This window comes from Carcharhinus amblyrhynchos, chromosome 13, assembly GCF_965287045.1.
Source record: "Carcharhinus amblyrhynchos chromosome 13, sCarAmb.v2.hapA, whole genome shotgun sequence".
NCBI classification, from domain to species: domain Eukaryota; kingdom Metazoa; phylum Chordata; class Chondrichthyes; order Carcharhiniformes; family Carcharhinidae; genus Carcharhinus; species Carcharhinus amblyrhynchos.
The window spans coordinates 34,921,948-34,944,359 of NC_137336.1; the positions used below are offsets into that span (position 1 = coordinate 34,921,948).

Below are 22,412 nucleotides of genomic sequence, written 5' to 3' on the forward strand. Positions count from 1 at the left end.
TAAGTATAAAGCACCCCAAGGTCCTTCACAAGAATGTTACAAAGCAAAATTTGACTGAGGCAGACAAAGTTATTAAGGCAGCTGGCCAAAATCTTGGTCAAATGGATAGGTTTTAAGGAGCACATTAATGCAGCAAAGAGGAACTTGCGGAAGGACTGCCAGAGTTTGGGGCTGAAGTAGGTTGAGCAATTAAAATCAGGAATGCTCAAGAGACCAGAATTAGATGAGCACAAGTATTTTGGAGGTCTGTGGGCTGAAGAAGATTCCAGAAGAGGAGTGGCCACGGGGGAAGTAGGCAACATGGATGCAAATTTTAAATTGGCTACTGATCAGGAAATGCCTCAATGCAGGCCAGTAAACATGATGGTATCAGGGAGCAGACTTGATGTGAAGAAGGACACATGCAACAAGAGTTTTGGATGACCTCCAGTTTGGGGAGGGTCGAATGTAGGAAGCTGACCAGGAGTGTGTTGGAATAGTGTATTCTTGAGGTGACAAAGGCACAGCTGAAGGTTTCAATAGTAACTATACTGCCAGAGGTAAAGTCAGACGATGCAACAAATGTAGAAAAGGCACTGTTCGTAATAGTGCCAATTTGGATAAATGTGAAGTTATTCATTTTGGAAGCAAAAACAAGAAGGCAGATTACTACCTGAATGGCTATCAAGTTGGGAGAGGGGAGTGTGCAGTTGGATATGGGTGTCCTTGTGCACCAGTCACTGAAGATAAGCATGCAGGTGCAGCAGGCGGTAAAGAAGGCAAATGGCATGGTGGCCTTCGAAGGAAATAAAGGAGAGTGTTAAATAGAAAACCAATGCGTACAGAGCGGCTAAAAATAGTGGGGAATTAGAAGATTGGGAAAGATTTAAAAAAACAACAAGAATGACTAAGAAAGTGATAAAGAAAGAAGATAGAGTATGAAGCTAAACTAGCTCTAAATATAAAAAGTAAAAGTTTTTACAAATATATAAAGAGGAGGAGACTGGCTAGAGTGGAGGACAAGAGGGGGGATTTAAAGGTGGGAAACGAGGAAATGGCTGAGACTTTAAATAAGTTTTTTGTGTTGGTCTTCACGGAGGAGGACACAAATAGCTTACTGAATAATAAAGATAGAGGATTGGTAGGAGATGAGGTCCTTAATACAGTTACTGTTACTAGAGAGGTAGTGCTTGGTAGACTAACAGGACTGAGGGTAGACTCCCCAGGAATACATCCCAGGGTTCTGAAAAAAATGGCAGAAGTAATAGCAGATGCCTTAGTAATTATTTGTCAAAATTTGCTGGACTCTGGGGAAGTGACAGTGGATTGGAAAACCGCTATTATTATGCCGCTGTTTAAAAAAGGTAGCAGACAAAAGGCAGGGAACTACATGCCAGTTAGCTTGATGTCTGTAGTTGGAAAAATGCTGGAATCCATCATCAAAGAAGAAATAGCAGGACACCTAGAAAAGAACAGTTTGATCGAACAGACGCAGCACGGATTCGTGAAGGGGAAGTCGTGTTTAATGAATTTACTGGATTTTTATGAAGATGTGACTAGTGCGGTAGACAGAGGGGAACCGTTTGATGTGGTATTTTTGGATTTCCAGAAGGTGTTCGATAAGGTGCCTCACAAAAGGTTGCTGCAGAAGGTTAGGGTACACAGAGTTGGAGGTAAAGTGTTAGCGTGGATTGAGGATTGGCTATCTAACAGGAAGCAGAGAGTTGGAATCAGTGAGTGCTTTTCTGGTTGGCAGTTGGTGACTAGTGGAGTGCCGCAGGGATCGGTGCTGGGACCTCAACTGTTTACCATATACATAGACGATCTGGAGGAGGGGGCTGAGTGTAGGGTAACAAAGTTTGCTGATGACATGAAGATGAGTGGAAAAGCAAATTGCGTGGAGGGCGCGGAAAGTCTGCAGAGAGATCTGGATAGGCTGAGTGCGTGGGTGAGGACCTGGCAGATGGAGTATAACGTTAGCAAATGTGAGGTGATCCACTTTGGTAGAAGTAATAGTAGGAAGGAATATTATTTAAAGGGTGAAAAGTTGCAGCATGCTACTGTGCAGAGGGACCTGGGGGTCCTTGTGCATGAATCGCAAAAACTCAGTCTGCAGGTGCAGCAGGTGATCAAGAAGGCAAATGAAATGTTGGCCTTTATCGCGAGGGGGATAGAATATAAAAGCAGGGAGGTCTTGCTGCAACTGTACAAGGCACTGGTGAGGCCGCAACTGGCGTACTGTGTGCAGTTTTGGTCCCCTTATTTGCAAAAGGATATATTGGCCTTGGAGGGAGTGCAGAGAAGGTTCACCAGGCTGATACTGGAGATGAGGGGATTAGCTTATGAGGAGAGATTAAATAGACTGGACCTGTACTCGTTGGAGTTTAGAAGGCTGAGGGGGGATCTTATAGAGACTTACAAGATAATGAAGGGGCTAGATAGGGTAGTGGTAGAGAGATTCTTTCCACTTAGAAAGGAAACCAGAACTAGAGGGCACAGTCTCAAAATAAGGGGGGGGGGTGGTTGCAGTTTAGAACAGAGTTGAGGAGGAATTTCTTCACTCAAAGGGTGGTGAATCTCTGGAATTCTCTGCCCATTGAAGTGGTGGAGGCTACCTCGTTGAATATATTTAAGTCACGGGTAGATAGATTTCTGATAGACAGGGGAATTAAGGGCTATGGGGACAAGGTGGGAAAGTGAAACTGATGCACTTCAGATCAGCCATGATCTCATTGAATGGCAGGGCAGGCTGGAAGGGCTAGATGGCCTACTCCTGCTCCTGTTTCTTTTGTTCTTATGTTCGTGGCAAGAGGTTTCGAATACAGGAGCAGGGATGTGTTGTTGCAATTGTACAAGGCCTTGGTGAGGCCACATCTAGAATATTGTGTGCAGCTTTGGTCTCCTTTTCTGAGGAAGGATGTTCTTGCTCTCAAGGGAGTGCAGGATGGTTTACCAGGCTGATTCTGGGGAAGGAGGGACTAACGAATGAGGAGAGATTGCCTAGGTTAGGATTATTTTTGCTGGAGTTCAAACGAATGAGGGGGGATCTCATTGAGACTTATAAAATTCTAACAGGACTAGACAGGGTAGATGCAGGGAGGATATTCCTGATGGTATGGGAGTCCAGAACCAGGGGTCATAATCTGAGAATTCAGGGTAGACATTTAGGACGGAAGTGAGGAGACATTTCTTCACCCAAAGAGTGGTGAGCCTGTGGAATTCATTACCACCATAACCCATGATTCCCATAATAAGAAATCTTTCTATCTCAGCCTTAAATAGACACAAGGGTTCTGCCCGCACAGCTCTCTGTGGCAAGGAGTTCTAAAGACACTCAACCTTCTGAATGAAGAAATTCCTCCTCATAATCTTAAATTAGTGCTCCTTTACTCTGACACTGTGCCCTCTGGCCCTAGACACTTTCATAATGGGAGGTCACTTAGCAAAATTTAGACTATATTAGCTTAATGAGACAATGCCACACTTAATCAATAAAACAATACCATGTTTTATTTGACATAGTTTCAATCAGATCATCATACTATTAACGTGAAGCATTTGCTTAACAGGTATGTCTCCTGCTGCTTCACAGTGATGTGCTCTTTTTTAAAAATGTTTCATCATACACAGTTGAATTAAGCATATGAATTTTTTTGTTAAAACTGATAATTTTGTACTACAGTTCTGAATCTTTATTAACATGTCATACACATTCTGGTGTATTTGGTGCTTATTTCCTTACACAGTCACTCGGTTTGCTGCTTGTGCCAACAGACAAATTCCAGTTTTAAGTCTGCATTTTTGATAAAAATACGTAGGACAAAGGACTGGCAAGGCTATAAACCTGCACCTGTGCGCAAATGCTATTTTCCAATTTTCTGATAATAGCTATGCAGGGTTTATAGCCAGGATCTTGTAGTTGTTTGGATGAGTCACCTAAAAACAGCATGCATCAAACTGGCTGCAGTTTAGTGCTCAAAAATTTAATGCTGCATATTTTTGAATATAGTGGCACTAGCTGCAGAGCAGGAGTACTAAATTAAGCAGCAGCTGTAGATCATCTTGCGATAGACACATTGGACTTCAGATGTACATGAATTAGTGTTGTTGGTTAAATGCTGACAGGATAATTTTTGTAAACCAAGAAATGGTTAACTTTGACTCAATCTATATAAAAATTGTTTGATATCTAGAAATGTATGAGAAACCTATTAGCATATGAAGGGGAGCATTTCAGGTAAAGGTAAATGTCTGTAGAAGCTGTCTGACCACTGGATCTTTAGTTTTTTTTTTATTTTTCAGACATCTAGTAATTACCATATTTTTCTGATTTGTACTTGATAGAAGTCTCACTGAATTGAGAAATTCTAACAATGTTAATGGAAACTTTTGCAATTACTGCTCATACTGTTTCTGTTATAGATTTTGTCTGATTCAGAACCATACTGTTGAATTCAACCAGTTGGCCATGGCAAACTCAGATGGCTCAGAAGCTATGTTAAACAGAGTTATGACGAAAGACAACATTGGAGTTGCTGTACTCTTGGAGTTGCAGAAGGAGTCTTTTGAACTGTCCCGTAAGTATATCTCTGGCAAGCTTGAATGCGGCATAATGCTATTTATTATTATGAAATATTGCTGAGTTCTTCCAAATTTCTTCAACAAATATAAATTAAATCTTCCTCCTCCATGGAAGAGTAGAAAGAGAGTAGTATAAGGCTACTACCCCATTTTAACAAGTTGGTGCTTTTAAGCTGTTGAGTTATTTGCTTCCCCTCACACTATTTTCTTTTTGCTGTATTATAAACCTCAAGTCTTGGCTCAGTTATTTCTTTCATCAAAGATATCTGGTATTTCCTGTTGTCTGTAGCAACTGAGGTGCTTGATTTTTATTTTGTCTATATTTTGACAGTTAAATAAATTGGGGCTAGGTTTTTAAAATTTTTATTTGGCCAATGTATTGAAGGTAATTGATGAATTCAATAATATTTATTTATATAGCACCTTTAACAGTGAATCATTTTGAGTCAAAGTGGTTCATTTTGGCAGGAAGAATGAGAAGAGGCAAAATGAACGGAATCATTCAATTTTAAAGGAGGTGCAGGACAGAAAGACCTGGGGTGTAAGTACACATCTTAAAGTGGCAGGAAAAGTTGGGAAGGCTCTTAAGGTGTATCTGATGCTTTGTTTTATGAAGGGAGGCAAGAAAATCGTGCTAAATCTTTTATAAAACCATTTATTAGGATCCAAATGGAGTATTGTCGTCAATTCAAGATGCCATATGTAAGGAAGACTGTCAAGACGCAAGAGGAGACAGAAAGATTTACAATAATAGTATGAGGGATTTAGTGGAGACATTAGAGAAACTGGGGTGGTTCTCCTTGGAGCAGGGAGGGTTAAGGGAAGATTTGGCAATGGTGCTGTAAACCATGGAGGGTTTCGATGACAGTAAGTAAGGAGAAACTGTTTTGTGTGGCTGAAAAGTCAAGTGAACAGAGGGCAGAGATTTACAGCAGCAGATGGATGTCAAAAGAGAAATAAATTATGTACGAGTTAAGTGCTGCCTGAGATAGTAGTGGTTGGCAATTCAATAATATTTCAAAAGGGAATTGGTGATTTTCACAGTAACTTCATTATGGCGTTAACGTAAGCCTACTTGTCATGAATTAAAAAAAAAATTGAAGGGAAAATTTGGAGTAACAAGGAAGGAGTGGGACTAATTATACAGCTCTTTCAAAAGCACAAAGTGGTCATGTCATGTATCATTCTGTGAATGTATGGAAAATGTACCAAGGCATTTTAAGAAGCATGATCAAAAAATATGGCGTCAAGAGGAAAAAAATATTATAAATCAAGCTTGGCAAATGGGTAAGTTTTGAAGAATCACAAGGTTTGGTAGCAGTGATTACAAGGACTAACTTTGGGGTTTTATCTCTGAATGTCATTGTGTGTGATGCGAAGTGTGATGATACTGTGCTATTAAGAAATGTGTTTTTATCATCTTTCTCTGCACAAATTTTTTTTCAAGCAGGCCTTGTCTTTTATTAGCTCTGGGATGTCTGTACCAGTATCTTTTTTCAGTGCTGTGGCAAGATAATTGAAGCAATATTTATTTTTAATTTGGGCTAATGCAGTGTCCTGGAGTTTTATTCTTCCTTTTTGAATTGTTGGGGGAAGAATTGTTGTCAGGTCAGGTGGTACCTTGGGACATTTTCAGGGAAAATTCAAGGTTTAGTTTCAGTTTGTTAGAAGCTGTTTGGACTGCAGACTGGAAGTAGTCTTTTTTGCTCCCTTTCTCTCTCTCTCGAAAATTTTGCTGTTGCTGATTTGCTAGCTGGAAGTTAGTGGCTCTATCTACCTTGAGGTGTGCTGGAAGCTCCAGGACTGGAGATTTTAAATTCTCCTTCCAAAGGACTGATTGACAGCAGGTGTTGCAAAACTGCAAAATCCAGCATCATATAAGCGTTCTTGCTTTCTGTGCTAAACTTCAAATGGGCTGCATGTTTGTAGGGATGTTTGGTTGGAACAGTATACTTAGCTATTAAGGTTCATACAACATGATAGTTGCGCTCGTGCAATTTGATAAAAGTATTCTTAAATACCTGTATTCTTAAATAAACTTTGCTTGATGAAAGCTCCCTAGTGGGTCACTTGAATCATATGTGCTCACCTGTGCCAAATTCAAAGTGCAAGACTTATGGTCTGGGTTGACTTCATAAAACGCCTTGGAGTTATTGACCTGGATTATAACACAGGATAACCATTGGCCTAAACAGCCTCTAGTTTTGTCAATTCTGCCTCTAAAAGCATAATAAATCCAAGTGTGTGAAGTGTGATTAACATTATGCTGGCAATTCCAACATACCGAAGAACTGCTCATTTAATAGGTACAAACTTAAGAATATGAGGTTCCAACATGAGTAAGAAGAATTAGATAGAACCATAGAAATTATACAGCATGGAAGTGGGCCATTTGCTTGTCTTATCCATGCCGATCCAGAAACACTATGACACGACGTTCAAGAAAAAAAAATCAAGTCCTCTTCTAATGTGCATATTTGACAATGGAAATGCAGATACTGCTAGGGAAGTTAGGTCAGGGAAAATGTGGTTGATGTTCACGAAGTTGCATGCTTTCTACTTTGGGCACTGCAGCTGCAGGCACCAGGGTTCTACCCAAGTTGATCACTGCATCATCTTATGATTCCACAGCATTGATAGAGATTCAGCTAATATGAGATTATTAGGAATATGGCCAAATAAGAGCCATTTTTGAGCTGGCCTTTGGAAGTACCTGTCTCTTAATACCATATTACCTGTGCTGAAGAATTAACCATCCCTATATTAACAAGTGTTGTGGCATAGAATCTATTTTAAAACAAGTTCAAGTGTGAAACAATTAATCTCAATAGGAAAGCTATAGAATTTCATTTTAAATTAATATAAAATGTTAACTTTTTTTGAGTGGGAATAAAACTTCTATGATGTTGCATACAGAGAATCGAGATCAGGTGTAGCCTTCTGGTGAAGTGGGGTTCAGCGTCATTTTAGATTTGGTACACAAATGTCTTTTAGTCTCATTAAAGCCTCATTCAGGGTGTCACAGTGGTTAGCATTGCTGCCTCATAGCGCCAGAGACCCAGATGCCATTCTGGCCTTGGGTAACTGTGTCGAGTTAGCACATTCTCCTTGTGTGGATTTTTTCTGGGTGCTCCACTTTCCTCCCACAGTCTAAAGATGTGCAGGTTCGGTGGGTTAGGAGTCATGTTAAATTGCTCCTGGTGTCCCAGGATGTGTATGTTAGATGGATTAACCAGTGTAAATGTATGGGGTTGCAGGGATAGGGCTGGGAGAGGGCCTAGGTAAGAAATTCTTTAGAGTTGGTGCAAACTTGGTGGGCCAAATGGCCTCCCCTGCACCTTGGAGATTCTATTTTATATATTTTAGTCCATGAAATCGATGTATTGTAGAAGATATTACAAATAAAATAAATAGCCATTTGAGATGTATACAGAACAGCCAGTTGGAGAGTAGGGGTTTCTCTGGCCTTCCTAAAAAGAAGTGTGGATGTACCTACAACATTTGGACTGCAACAGTTCAAGAAGGCAGCTTACCACCACCTGAAGAGGAATGAGAGATGGCCCTCGCCAGTGACATCCACATCCTGTGAAATAATTTTTTAACAAGCACAGATCAAACAAACTAGGGTAGATGAAACTAAGGCATGTTCAGCTTACATGGCCAGATACTTTTATAAATGCAGACATGGGGTATAGCTAGGCAAAAATATGACAAAAGTACTGTTTTCAAGTGTGACTTTATTATCAGTGTGTATACTTGAATAAAGTTGAATGCCATCAGCTTCCTGATTTTACTTGAATATTAAAATTATTCTGACCTTTTGACATTTTTCAATCTTAGCTGGCAAGTCATTTCATGGCGTGGAAAAGCAGCTTATTCTTATTGCAAATGCACATATGCATTGGGATCCTGAGTATTCTGATGTGAAATTGATTCAAACCATGATGTTCCTGTCTGAAGTGAAGAACATAATTGAAAAGGCTTCTCGTACACTTAGACCTGGTGCGGTCACAGGAGACCTTAATGTCATTCCTCTTGTACTATGTGCAGACCTCAATTCATTGCCAGATTCAGGTAAGGATTGCTAATCTGCCTTGAGTTATATGATGATGACTGCTAGTACTTTAGTGCACCAAATAAATTGGGTCATTTCTCCCCAGAATTTTAAGAGAGCTGTTCAGACATAAATCTTGTGAATTATGAATGAAAGTTTTGCACTTAGAATTTTAGAGTTAATGTGAGAGCATAATGATGAGCTGCATGTGTGGCTTCAAATGTGTCACTTCCAAAATGTCATTTACTCAAAGTATAAAAGTAAAAAGAATTGTGACTGTCGAACTGTTGCCCCTCTCAGCCACCTCCAAGTTAAACTGTTTGGTTCTGCAATCCTCCAGGAATTATAAACTCCAAGGTCTTGCTTCCTCCAACCACACTTCTCCAGTGTGTGCTCATGCTTTTGCCACATTCTTCCAATGCTGTTTTACTAAGTATCCTCCACCTTTCATTGTCATTAAGAAAAGCCTTTTGCCATCTCCCCATTTTCATCCCCACGCTCTCAAACTCTCTTCCTAAATCCATTGCATTTTTTCCCAACCATCAAAACATCTTCGTCCTCATTTTACAGCACCTTCTACCTGCTCCACTAATCTATCTTCCACTTCTTGAGATTGAATCAAAATTAAGGCACTTCGGATATTTTGTTATGTTAAGGGTTCTTTATGAATACAAATTGTTGATGAATCAAGTAGCCTCCATGGTGGAATTTTCTGGCCATGCTCGCCCCAAAACTGAAAAATTCCACCCTAGGCCAACAGACCATTGCATGCTCTACCCGCTATAATTCTTGTGGCGGGCAGGACGAGAAAATTCTTTCATGTATATCACTGAATCATCTGATTGTCAATTTGGAAGCATTAAAAAAAGGAACAAGTGATGAGCAGAAAATCATGCAATCGTATTCCCCAGTTTTTTTTATATCATTTAGTATCCAGTAACTAGTGAAAAACAACCAAATTCTTATTTAATTCTTCACAATTTTTGTCCGTCCTCACTCTTCTTTATACTTGGCATTGTTAATTATTAAGAAGTACACACCTAGAAAAATATCATTGAACAAACTTCTAAATTTGGTTAACTAATGTTCCCTGAAAGAAGTTTCCCCTACTTAGACTGCTTCAGTCTGGAATCTGACCTCAAATTGGAAATTTTACCTATGCATGTGTCCCAATTGTATGAAAGATGTATCTTGGGCATTGCCATGATCTAATAAGCTGTCTTTTTCATGGCTTCAGAATCAGTTGTAAATTTACTTCCTAGTTGCGATGGTGCTGTTTGAGTATTTTATGAGTAGAATGTTGGTAAATGTGAGATCGTCCATTTTGGTAGGAATAACAGAAAAATGCACTATTATTTAAATGGTAAAAAATTGCAGCATGCTGCTATGCAGAGGACCTGGGTATCCTCGTGTAAGAATCTCAAGGAGTTGGTTGCAGGTGCAGCAGGTAATTAAGAAGGCAAATGGAATTTTGTCCTTATTGCTAGAGGGATGGAGTTTAAAGGTTATATTGCAGCTGTATAAGGTGCTGGTGAGGCCACACATGGAGTAATGTGTACAGTACTTTAGAGAGGATATACTGGCAGTGGAGGGGGTATAGAGGAGATTCACTGGGTTGATTCTGGAGTTGAGAGGGTTGGCTTATGAGGAGAGACTGAGTAGACTGGGATATACTCACTGGAATTCAGAAGAATGAGGGGGCATCTTATAGAAATATGTAAGATTATGAAGGGAATAGATCAGATAGAAGCAGGAAAGTTGTTTCCACTGGCGGGTGGAACTAGGGGGCATAGTCTCAAAATAAGGGAGAGCAGATTTAGGACTGAGTTGAGGACGATCTGTGGAATTCCCTGCCCAGTGAAGCAGTGGAGGCTACCTCATTGAATGTTTTTCAGGATAGATAAATTTTGAACAGTAAAGGAATTAATGGTTATGGTTATGGTGAATGGGCGGGTAAATAGAGCTGAGTCCACAAAAAGATCAGTCATGAACTTATTGAGTGACTGAGCAGGCTCTGGGGGCCAGTTCTGCTCTGAGTTCTTATTAGAATGATGATACATTACCCAGAGTAAGCTATCACACCTGAGAAGGTAATTTACAACTAACTAATGTCAAAGTAATCTAAAATATATTAGAAATAAATATATTCCTTATTTCAACAGTAACATCTTTGTCAAATTGATGGGCTGAATCAAGCACTAAAATAATAGATCATGCTTCAGTTTATTGCACTGTTGCTTTTGTTACTATGTGGCTCTTTATTGCTCAGTTCAATTTCTCTCTAGCTCCTGTGTCCAGCTTTATATTTAACGTTGACCTTTTCAAAATGTGTAAGAGGTATTAGCTATTTATCATTTGAACAGAAGTTTCTGGCCACTGAGGTTTCTTTCTTTATCCCTAAATATGATTTCACTGTTGTTCATATCATTTCTACAATGCATTCACTTTCCATGGAACTCTCTGGCTTGGTGGTCGCTTAGAACTCGGTTAATTCTGCATTTACGTTACAAGAAAATAATTGGTGACAAATAGTTGCTGGTATGCCCATTTAGACTTGCCCATTGTTATGTTGGTGGAATCTTTCCAAGCATTCTGTGCTATCAGCTATTATCAAGACCAAATACTTCAGAAATATGTTAGTTATTTTGGCTGAACCTTGTTATCCAACTAAAACTGTTGGTTGTAAGTATGACTCTTGAATGATGCAGCGCTTCATCAGCAAAGCAATGTTCATTTTTTTAGTATATGCCTTAACTTATCCTTGTGGAACTGAGGACAAGCATAATGTCTGCATCATATTGTTTATACATAGCTTCCACTATCCACCTATCTTTAGCTCTTGAATAATTTTATAAAATGATATTCAAATGAAACTTTTGCAGAAATAAAAGTCTTCAAATATCTATCCTTTTGCCACTATCTTTTGGTAGCATATATTCTCTGTTCAATGTCAGTGGTGTTACTGGAGTGGCAAATGAAAACTTTGTTGTAGCTAGGCAGTTTTTGACACTCAGCGAATGACTCATCACTCCTCACAGTAAATCAGTGAACGCATTATCTTGTGAAGTAAGCTATTGCGTAAGGACAGAAACCTTTTACCATCTAAAATGCCATAGATTATTCCGCTAAAGAGCAGAATGCCTTTTAAGGTTGCAAGAGGTTCCTGACTTTCAGATTCCTGTTATTAGAATGTGCTTCACTTTTTATGACGTCTCAAGAAAGGAGACAAATTCGACTGCAGAAATTCCTACTCAGAGTAGGATTTTCCTACTCTGTCATGGGAAAAGTCATTGCAAGAATCCATCTTCCACCATCTTCTCCCACTGGCTGAAGAGCTCCTTCCCGAGTCCTATTGTGGCTTTCACCTGTCAAGAGTCACAATGGGTATGAGATAGCAAATCCAGGAAAAGTGCAGGGAGCAGCATGAACTTCTGCATATGGCCATTTTTGATCTTACAAAGGCCTCCAACCCTGTCAACCGTGAGGAACTGTGGAACATCCTCCTCAAATTCGGCTGCCTGCAGAAATTTGTCACCGTTCTCTGCCTGCTTGATGATGACATGCAAGCCCTGATTCTCGCCAGTGCATCTTCGCACCATCGCTCTTCTCCATCTCCCTCGCACCCCATCAAACTGAAGCTCTTGCTGGAGTGGAGCTAAATTACCAGACAGGCAGGAAACTGTTCAAATTCTGATGCCTCCAGGCCAGAACTAAGTTCACCCCAACTTCTGTCATCAAGCTGCAGTACACAGACAACGCCTGTGTGTGCGCCCACTCAGAAGCTGCACTACAACTCATCTTCAGTGTGAAAGAATGAGCCTCAGACTAAACATCCTGAAAACAAAGGTTCTCTACCAGCCCTCTCCTGTCACAGAAAACTACGGACCAACTGTCAAGATCCAGTGTGAGCACCTGGACAATGGATCGTTTCCTGTACTTTGGGAGCCTCCTCTCGGTCGTTAACAATAAAATCCAGCATTGACTCCACTGTGTCAGTGCAGTCTTCAGATGCCTGAGGAACAGAACGTTTGAAGACCAAGACCTCACATTAAGTGCAAAGCTCATGGTCTACAGAGCAGCTGTGGTCCCCACCCTATTTTATGCATTAGAAACATGGACAATATGCAGCAGACATCTATCCCTGGAGAGAGATCCCCAATGTTGCCTTGCAAAATCCTGCAAATCCACCAAAGAATAGGCATACCAACGTGAGCATCCTTTCCCAGACTGATTATCCCCACCATCACTATTCACACTTGGCTAGTTCTGATGGGTGGGCTACTATGTCCACATTGCCCAACACAAGACTCCTGAAACAAATACTCTATTCCAAGCTTTGCAATGACAAGCAATCACTAGGAAGATAGAGGAAATGATATAAGGACATTCTGAAAACCTCCCTTAATAGATGCAGCATCCTTATCAACACAGGGGAATTGCTTGCCTTAGAACACACAAACTGGAAAAGGATTTGCAAAGGTACCGGTCACGTCAGTCGTCACGTGGTACATGTGGAGGCCAAGCTTAAACAGTGGAAAGAGAGCGCAGAATGCAGAGCGTCCCACCTACCTACCTCATCAGACAACACCACCGCCAAACCGGTGTCAGTCTGCCGCTTCAGGATTGGACTATTCACCCACCTCTCTGGAGTGGAAGCAAGTCATCCTCGAACCTGAGGGGCTGTCAAAGAAGACTTTTTTTGATGCGATGTTTAACAGACAAGAAATGTATGCCAGACATGCATTTTTATAATAAAACTAACTGATTTCACACTGCCATGCTCAAAGTTACAGGTTCTAAAAGTGTTATGCCAATTGTTATCAACTGGGACTAAAAAGGTAATCATTGTAGGAATCTGAGAAAATGCTAGTAATGGAAATACCAATTACTAATACCAATTGATGGGCCGAATGGCCGCCTCCTGTACTGTAGGGATTCTCATGATTCTTTTGTGATGGGAAGATGATGAGCAGTTGCAACTTGTTTTGGGTGATTAGCCCATTGTAATCCTGTTGCTTTGCTGCAAAAGTTAGGGATTCCATTTAGCATCATAGGAACCTTGTTAATGGGACAATATGTATTTCCGTTTTAAAAGTCATAAGCAATTATAAGAGCCTGCACACAATCTGGATGCTGGTTAAGCTGATTTGTTTAACTGTTAAATTGATTTTTGGGTTCTGGCTGAGAGTAAATAAATTAATTTCAGCTTGTCAGGATTTAGTCGATGCCCCACCCTGTCCGCAAGCAGCCAACAATTTTTATGCCGATCCTACATGTACTACCTGAATTAAAATCTGTTTAAATCAAACTTTCAGCAGGGGACTCTTTTATATGTTGTTTTTACCTGTGCAACATGGAACAACATATTTCCCTGTATGTAATAAATTTTGTTTTAGTAACACAATGTCCAAGCTGCCACATTTACATTTTACTAACCATTCATATCCTTACACTTCATTGGTTAAGGATGAGCTATCGATTTTGTTGTTCCCCAAGGTCACACTATAGGTCTTGCCTCACCGTTATCAATTTGTAGTTCCAGTAATTTGTAACATCAAATTGGAGTTGAAGAACGAGGGGAGAAATCTCAATTCTTGCCATTTGCAGTGTGATGCCCTGTTCAACCAAACTTTGAGTTAATTGCTTCTGTATCTTTGGGTGACCAGTGAACTGCATTATGTTGCTATTTGCTTTGCACCACTGGATGGTGCTGCATGTAAAGAAACCTGCATCATTGCTTTGTTTCTATATAGTTAAATATAAAGCTTGAGTGAGCCTGGGGAGAAGATACCTGGGTTTTCTAGGCTTTGCAGAGCTATCCTGAGTTCTAGCCACAAAATTGCTTAGTTTAGGCCTCCACTTCTTTGATATTTTGTCATTGTTTTCTTATTACATTGAAGACTTCTTTTTATTGTTCATTGGTCCATTACTAATTGTCTAAGTTTAGCCTGTTAGGTGATGTCTAAAAGGCCTTCCATGTGTGTTTGTAAAATGATATGGAACAAATGTTATGAGATCACCAGACTTTAGTTAGAAGAAGGTGTAAAGGAATATGGGACAATAGTGAACAAGAAGTTGAGTCTGTTGTTTGGCCTTTTGAGGCATCTCCACCATTCAACAAGATCAGGGCTGATAATTTACCTTGCCTTTCCACATTCAACTTGAGGGGTCAAATGGCTTATTCTGTCACTACATTCCTACCTGCCCTTTGCACAGTCGTTCACCAGCTAAGTGCAGGTGCCTACCGACCAAAGACTTTTCTCTTTGATCTGTGCAGTATTAGCTGCGAGTTCATGTAGCAGCAGGTCAATTACATTTGGCATTGTTCCATCAGGGAAAATCAAAAAGTATTCCTGGATCTTCTCTGATCCTGTCCCCTTCTCTAAAATAAAAATTTGGGTAAATATCCAATGATCCTGATTGGAAAATAATCCTTTCTGGACAACCAGTTGAGGACAGGATTGAATGTCGTCTGTGTCAAGTTGTCTGTAGTCTGCCATTAATTACTATCTCGGTTCCTTGCATGGTTTTCCTTAAGGAACCACAAATCTTTATGTTCAGGAGCTGAGGTAGGGAGAGAAATTTAACATACTGGAGGAACAAACAAATTGGCATTTGACATTAAAGCAGACTATTTTATTTTCTGAATAGTTAACAGTTTTCAAAAATAATGACATGCCATGTCACCATTGCCATTATTATTTTATGGATTTCTACTTGAAAATTTCATAAGGCAGGTAGCTGAAACAATTTGATGTCAATATTTTAGATTTTCTTAAGCTCACCCTGCCAGGTTTTATATTATATGAGATAATTCTGTGGTATGTGGAGGTTTATTTAATTACAAAGAATATTCTATTTGGCAAACAGAGGTGAGCCGCTACAACGGAGCTTCATTTGCCTTCAATGCAGATTGAAAATGAAGACCTCCACTGTCCATAATCCCCCTGCTATGTTTATATGATAATTTTGTGAATGCTTTCCACATTTCATATTCATGATTTAAACCAGACCTGGCTGTCAATACACTTTGGCTTCCTGCATACGTTTTTTGATGTAAATGCCAGCTTGCATGTTATTCCTAATTGAGACTACCTATCTAATTTAAAGAATAAAAATATAGCTCAGAATATGATTTTGCACATGTTCATTTGTACATGGTTGGTTATGGAGCAAAGTGCAACACCTCCCTGCACATGCTTGTTCACCTACTTGCTCCGTGGTGCCTCCTGCTCACTCTCTTCCTCTCCTCAACCCCACAAAGCACTTCAGAATGATTTAAAAACTGAAAATGTTGGGAAAGCTCAACAGATTTGGTGGCATCTTTGGAAAGAAAAAAGGAGTTAATAGTTCAAGTCCGTATGATTTCCTCAGAGCTGATTTCTAGATTAAAATTGTCATCTAAACAGAATTATTTTATTTTAACACTAAAGATCTATTTATTTTCCTGATCTTCAGGTGTTGTAGAATACTTGGCTACTGGAGGAGTTGATACAAACCACAAGGATTTTAAAGAGCTGAGATATAGTGACTGTCTAATGAAATTCAGTAATATTGGAAAAAATGGAACGCCAAGTGCAAGGATCACTCATGGCTTTAAGCTAAAGAGTGCCTATGAGAATGGCCTGATGCCTTATACAAATTATACCTTTGACTTCAAAGTAAGTACCTCATTCAGTTGATGTTTAACCATTTAGAAGGGGAAATTGTTATACTTATGAGTTGCACATCAATATTAAAATTTGATTATTGGTTAACTTTGACATTTGGGGATCAATGGAATTTTTTGGATTTAGTGCATTTTTCAATATAGTTCAAGCTGTCAGTTATCCATGTTTAGTGACATTGCTTGATTTAATCCTGCTTTATTTTCCCCCTTGTGTATTTGTCCCACTCCCTTCAGTTTAAATGTTGTGTAGATTCTCGTCTCTAGGTTTTGAAGGCCTGGACTGTTGCTTATCGTCCACTCTTTCCCCCTAAATAAAGACTTAAGTTTGAAAGTATTCAGTATAATGGAAAGATGAGCAGGAAGAGGCTGTAGCCGGGCTCAGATGACAAATGAGGGATATAATTTTGAAATGCTGCCATGAATAAATCAGTTTTGTTAGATTATGTACTTGTTGCTGACGCGGACAATCTATGGACTAAAGCTTGACTGCAATAAATACCTTCAATTTTGGAAGAGTAAACAAATCACACCACAGAAAATGTCTGCAAGCATAACATAAGGATTTCCAGATTCTATGTTATTAAAGCATGTTAAAAATTCCTGTATGTGGAAGCAGATTACAAAAACAATGGGGTTTTGTGAGCAAATGCTCCTTGGGTGCTGTCCTCTGCCATCCAATCACCTGGCCTGCCCAATTTTATAGCAGAGCACGAATTCACATTTGGTCAAAGATAGCCAGGGAGGAGCAGCATCTGTTTGGGAAAACCATATTCAACTAATCCATCCATATTCACAGCTCCCATCCTTCAAACTGACATTAGACATTGGGGCGGCACAGTGGTTAGCACTGTTGCCTCACAGTGCCAGGGACCAGGATTTGATTTCCAGCTTGGGTCACCGTCTGTGTGGAGTTTGCATGTTCTCCCCATGTCTGTGTGGGTTTCCTCCGGGTGCTCTGGTTTCCTCCCACATTCTGAAAGATGTGCTGGTTAGGTGCATTGACCCGAACAGGCACCGTAGGGAAATTTCACAGTAACTTCATTGCAGTGTTAATGTAAGTCTTGTGACTAATAAATAAACTTTCAAGGAGACTTTGTTGATTTTTATGACATGGAGATACTATTCTCTTGATGGTTTTGGTTTAAAGGCAACTGATTAAGAATGTTGCCTAATAGTTTACGTGGATTGTTTGGATCAGTGAATAATTCTCAGGCTGATCGAGATTGAATTTGGCCACAGAAATGCAAAACCTTTGTCCGCGTTTTCTCTTTGCTCACATCCTGAAATAATTTGTCAAATGGTATAATGTGATGCATGTCAAGCTGTTTCCATATATGGTATCAGTAATCTTTTGTACAGACCTGTAGTTTAATACCAGAAATCTAAGAAAAACTGATGTTGATTGTGACTACTGAAAGTTGATGATATTTTTTACTTGACTGCAGGGTATTATTGACTACATCTTCTACTCAAAGCCTCACATTAACATACTGGGTGTTCTTGGACCTTTGGATCCTAATTGGCTAATTGAAAATAGCATCAGTGGCTGTCCGCATCCACATGTCCCATCTGACCATTTCTCACTTTTTGCACAACTGGAGCTTTTACTGCCCTTTGTGTCACCAGTAAATGGTATCCATCTGCCAGGCAGAAGGTAGTTGTGTGTGTACTTTCTGGAGGGAAACCTCTTAAACAATCTTGTAAAATTGTAAAATCAAAGTACTGAGGAGTGAAGTATGGCCAGTAGGATTGTTGTCTAAATTATGTTCTTAATCAATTTTTAAATTTGTTTCTTGGATAGCTTGTCAAAGTAATAAACAATAGTAGTCCGGTGCTATTTACAGATAATGAAATTCTGAGCCCTGTTTCCTACTTTGTATACAGTAGACAAATGCCGAAAATGGGTTTCTTTACAAAGCTTCTACTGCTTTTTGCTTCTTCATTTTTGAGGTAAAATGAAGCAAAATCTCCAGTCTCTATGGTTATACAGTTGATTCCTATTAAATTGGGCGGGGGAGGAGGGAGGCAATTTGCAGCAATGTTTTATTAAAGTAGGAATGTTCACAGAACAGAAACTCACACTTTAAAATGCAACTGTGCACTTTGAAAACAAATTAAGTGAATGAAACATTTTACACTGTCCCCCTTTATCAGAACTTTTTGTAAAACAATGGAAAGTTTAATAAATAGCTACATATGGCATAAGAGTGCAACTGGATTGGCAATGGGGAAAGAGAATTGTGTAATCTAAAGATATTTAATTGTTTAAAGGCATGTTCAAAGGTGAAAGTAAAGACTTAATCTTTGACAAAAAAAATCTTTTCCATCTGCTCTCCTAAGCTTAATTTTTATTCATATTTAAATTGTCATGTGGTAGTCTCATCCTGGTCAGGGCAACAGTATTCTTTTTCCCCCATGTCTAGACGTGGAAATATGGATACTTTCCCCTCCCACTCCTTTTTTTTTAAAAAACCCTCTGCCTCAATGTCTAGTAGCTCACAAGTGTGCTTTTTTCTCAGTAGAAACTTGGGAGTGCTTCAAACCAAAGTTAAACAAGAAGAAACTAAAATGTTTCAGTAATGTCCTTGTAAACATCCCAAAAACTTACTGCTCTGTGAGGTCTTAACCCAGAGTGTTTCATTACATGTTAATCAAAAGTAAATATACAGTTGTAAAAGGAGTGTGAGTTTGGTTTTCAAATTGCCTACTTGACAAAACAGTAAACTTATCTTACTAAAGTGGAATCAACTGTGTATTGTTGCACAAAATTCTGTCTAGCACTACCTTTTCAGGCCAGTAGTAGCCATTGAGGACCTTTCTTTCCATACTTCACTCCCACAATTTTGAGAAGTGTTTGTATAAATTTGAATTTGAATTTAGCCTTTAATGATTGTATATGAACCATAGAAGACCTGATTTAGGGCGTTTTGTACTAAAAAGATTTAAAACAGATTTGGAAAAATGATTGTATTGTAAACTAAGGCTAAATTTTTATCTGTTTCATGCTTTAAAAAACCATTTGTAAAGAAAAAAGAAGTTGCAACAGGTTTCCTCTGCTAATATTTGCACTGTTCTGGGTTTGTAACTCGTGTACTACTTTTACAGTTGAGGACATTGTTGATTTAAATTCAAGTATTTCACTCCTCAGGATTTGGTATCAGCATTCGAACCTTATAATCTCTGAATTTACCCAAGTTCCTCTGATTTAATTTTTTTACATGACGTGCCTCATCAACTTTTTTATTTTTTTGAGGGGTTTTTTGGAACCAGCACTGCCTGTGCACGCGGAGAAATCCTGAGCATCTTCTTTTGAGATTTTTTTAAAAAATAAAAACTGTTAAGATTTGTGAGATTTTATGAAGACACTTTTGTATAAGCTCTGTGGCATTTTTTTTCTTGTGGAGCAATGAACACCACATTGTTGATCAGGTTGGGTACAGTAGGGAACAGAGTATAACTTTAGCCCATTGTACCCTAGCACTGCTTCTGTCCCTTTGCACAGTGCTACTTTTCACCAAGGAAAGCTGCATCATGTGAGACCATACACCATCAATGTGTGCTTTGATCTTGTAGGGAAGTAGCATTCCTTGGCAGGAATTTTAATGTTCTGAAGCAGTGTAAACTAGAACTGAGCTATATTTTGCATGCAGGTCTTCCAGACAAAGTTTCAAATCCATTATTTTTTTAAATAGTCATGATTTTGTGTTTTTCAGCTGGACCAGAGCTATATCTCTACTCTCTGTTCATTGTGCCATTGGTAGCATATTCTTAAAGCCAAGTGTGCAAGCTTTAGTAGGTTAGCTTTTGCTGTGCTTTTGTTTAAGGTGCTAGGGGGAAGAAGGGGAACCTTTGGAATTAGCTTGTACTATATTATGCATTGAATGAGCCAGAGGTATAGTTTGATCTAGCTTTTTAGTTTCGACTGCAGGCAGAGAGACAAAAGAACACAACATGACACTAAAAAAAATTGGACCAGTCTTCATTCCGGTTTACAGTTAATGTGGAATGCAGCTAAGTGGATTGTGACAAATTTTAACTGTTTTAAAACATTTAATTAAAAAGACAAAGCACTTAAATAAAGGTGGTGCAGACAAAACTAGGATGGAATGAACAATTTGGGAAAACTCGCTAAGTTAAAACTGTAGTAATTACCCATAATAGATTAATGATGAACCCTTGTCTGGGACCTGCAGTCGTCTTTGTTTGTACAATTAGCAAACATGTCCAATTTATAATCAGTAAACTAATTACTGGTAGTATTGTTTGTAGTAGATTTAATGAGTAGCTTTTTGTAAAGTGTGAATAAAAGGTGTTTACTCATGTTTTCCTTGCTTTACCATTTTATTAATGTACATCATGAAACCCCAAACTGAAGTAAATTAGGCGAAGTGGCCAATCAGTATTGATTTCCATGTTTCAGCGTCATGGTCACTTAGAATGGATTTATACAGTTCACAGTTCAAAGGGGCTGTTAATTCACAGACCAAATCCAAATGCTATTGTATATTTCATTTCTGTGACTGTTTAAAGTGTGGCGTCTTATTTAAATGCTGTACTGAAATTAAATTTTATCTCTTTGGTAGGGTATTTGTGGGAATTTTTATATGCAGTATTTTTTTTGCATAGTCCTACAAATGTAGAGATGTTTGGATTTACAGAATGCAAAAAAAACTCCAATCGGTGCATTTCATGTAAGTTTAAGACCCCCTTTTTACATCTATTCAGGAAAGTAACAGACCAGGTTACTTTTTGTGTACAGTCAAATTTACTCCCATGTCCAAATTAAGTGTATTCCAGTGAGTCCTTGATGGTAACTTGTAGGCTACATAAATCTGAACCTTCTCCACATTTTCTTTAGTGATGATCACTACTCAGGATAGAAGGACATCTTTAGTTCTGTGCTAAACCTATTTCTACAGATTTCACTATATAATGCACTGCAGCAACTCTTGTTTACCATTTTTCATGGGTGCACTGATCAAACCAGCAATTACATCTGCACTAAGTAATTTTAAAAATTACAGCTACCTAGGCAGCTCTAAAGTCAAAATTGAGATGAAGTGGTAAACGAGGGCTTTTTAAATGTTATGTGAACTTTTTGGCTTGAATAGCAGTTGATAGCACGATGTTTTCCATAAACAGGGTCTGCTTGTTCCTGTGCACAGGTGTATTTTTCCTACTCACAGCTTGGACAATAAATTGTATATCTATTTCAAAGTTTGTTTGCTGTATTTATTCACACTAGTAATGCATAGCGCAAACCCAATAATATCTACATTCACAATTTGAATTTATATTGACGTTTAAAGATATTTTGTGGAGGCATTAGGAATGATGGCTGAAACAGGAGCACAGGTCAGGTGGTATCATGGAAAGCTTGAATGAGAAACAAATTTTGAGAAAATGTTAAAGGGTAGGGTGAATTGAAAGTGCAAAAGCATCTATGGGCAGACTTCCCAATGTGGCTGAAACATGATTTCCTCACTTAATGTCCATTAGGTTCTTTGAAATCACTGCAACAAGTTATTCATAGCTTTCATGAAAATAAGTGTTAAAGCCAAATTGGACATTTCTCACCCAGATAATCCAATATACAAGTTGAAATACAATACTGCACGTGACAGTACTGTGGATTCCCAAGTGAAAGAACTTGAAATATCGTAGATCTTTTATGGAAGAAATGCTACATATATCTAAATGCCAGATATTTTTCAGTTTGCAAGATACTTTTGTTAAGTGAAGAAATGGTAGCAAATATGGTATCTATGTACTGCTACAGAGATGTCATTTTTTCCATCCCATTTTGAAGATTGATAAATCCCCAGGGCCTGATGATCTGCACCCCAGAGTACTTAAGGAAGTGGCTCTAGAAATAGTGGATGCATTGGTGATCATCTTCCAGGATTCTGTAGACTCTGGAATAGTCCCTGCAGATTGGGGGATAGCTAATGTCACTCCAATATACAAAAAAAAGGAGGTAGACAGAAAACTGGGAAAGACCTGCAAACCTAATATTGGTAGTGGAGAAAATTCTCAAATCCATTACCAAGGACTTCATAGCAGAGCATTTAAAAAGCAGTGACAGGATCAGACAGAGCGTGGATTTATGAAGGGGAAATCATGCTTGAC

At 38.9% G+C, this 22,412-nt stretch overlaps 1 protein-coding gene across 1 annotated transcript in view; it reads left to right on the forward strand.

The window, feature by feature from the left end:
• The window catches only part of LOC145351836 (CCR4-NOT transcription complex subunit 6), a 74,226-nt gene extending 53,361 nt beyond the window's left edge, over nt 1-20,865 (forward strand). Inside the window, exons 9-12 of the mRNA XM_080201522.1 lie at nt 4,402-4,556; nt 8,401-8,634; nt 16,073-16,275; nt 17,729-20,865. Of these exons, the coding sequence (XP_080057648.1) occupies nt 4,402-4,556; nt 8,401-8,634; nt 16,073-16,275; nt 17,729-17,941 (805 nt within the window). The 3' untranslated portion in view covers nt 17,942-20,865. The remainder of the gene's footprint in view (nt 1-4,401; nt 4,557-8,400; nt 8,635-16,072; nt 16,276-17,728) is intronic.
• The last annotated feature ends 1,547 nt before the right edge of the window (nt 20,866-22,412 follow it).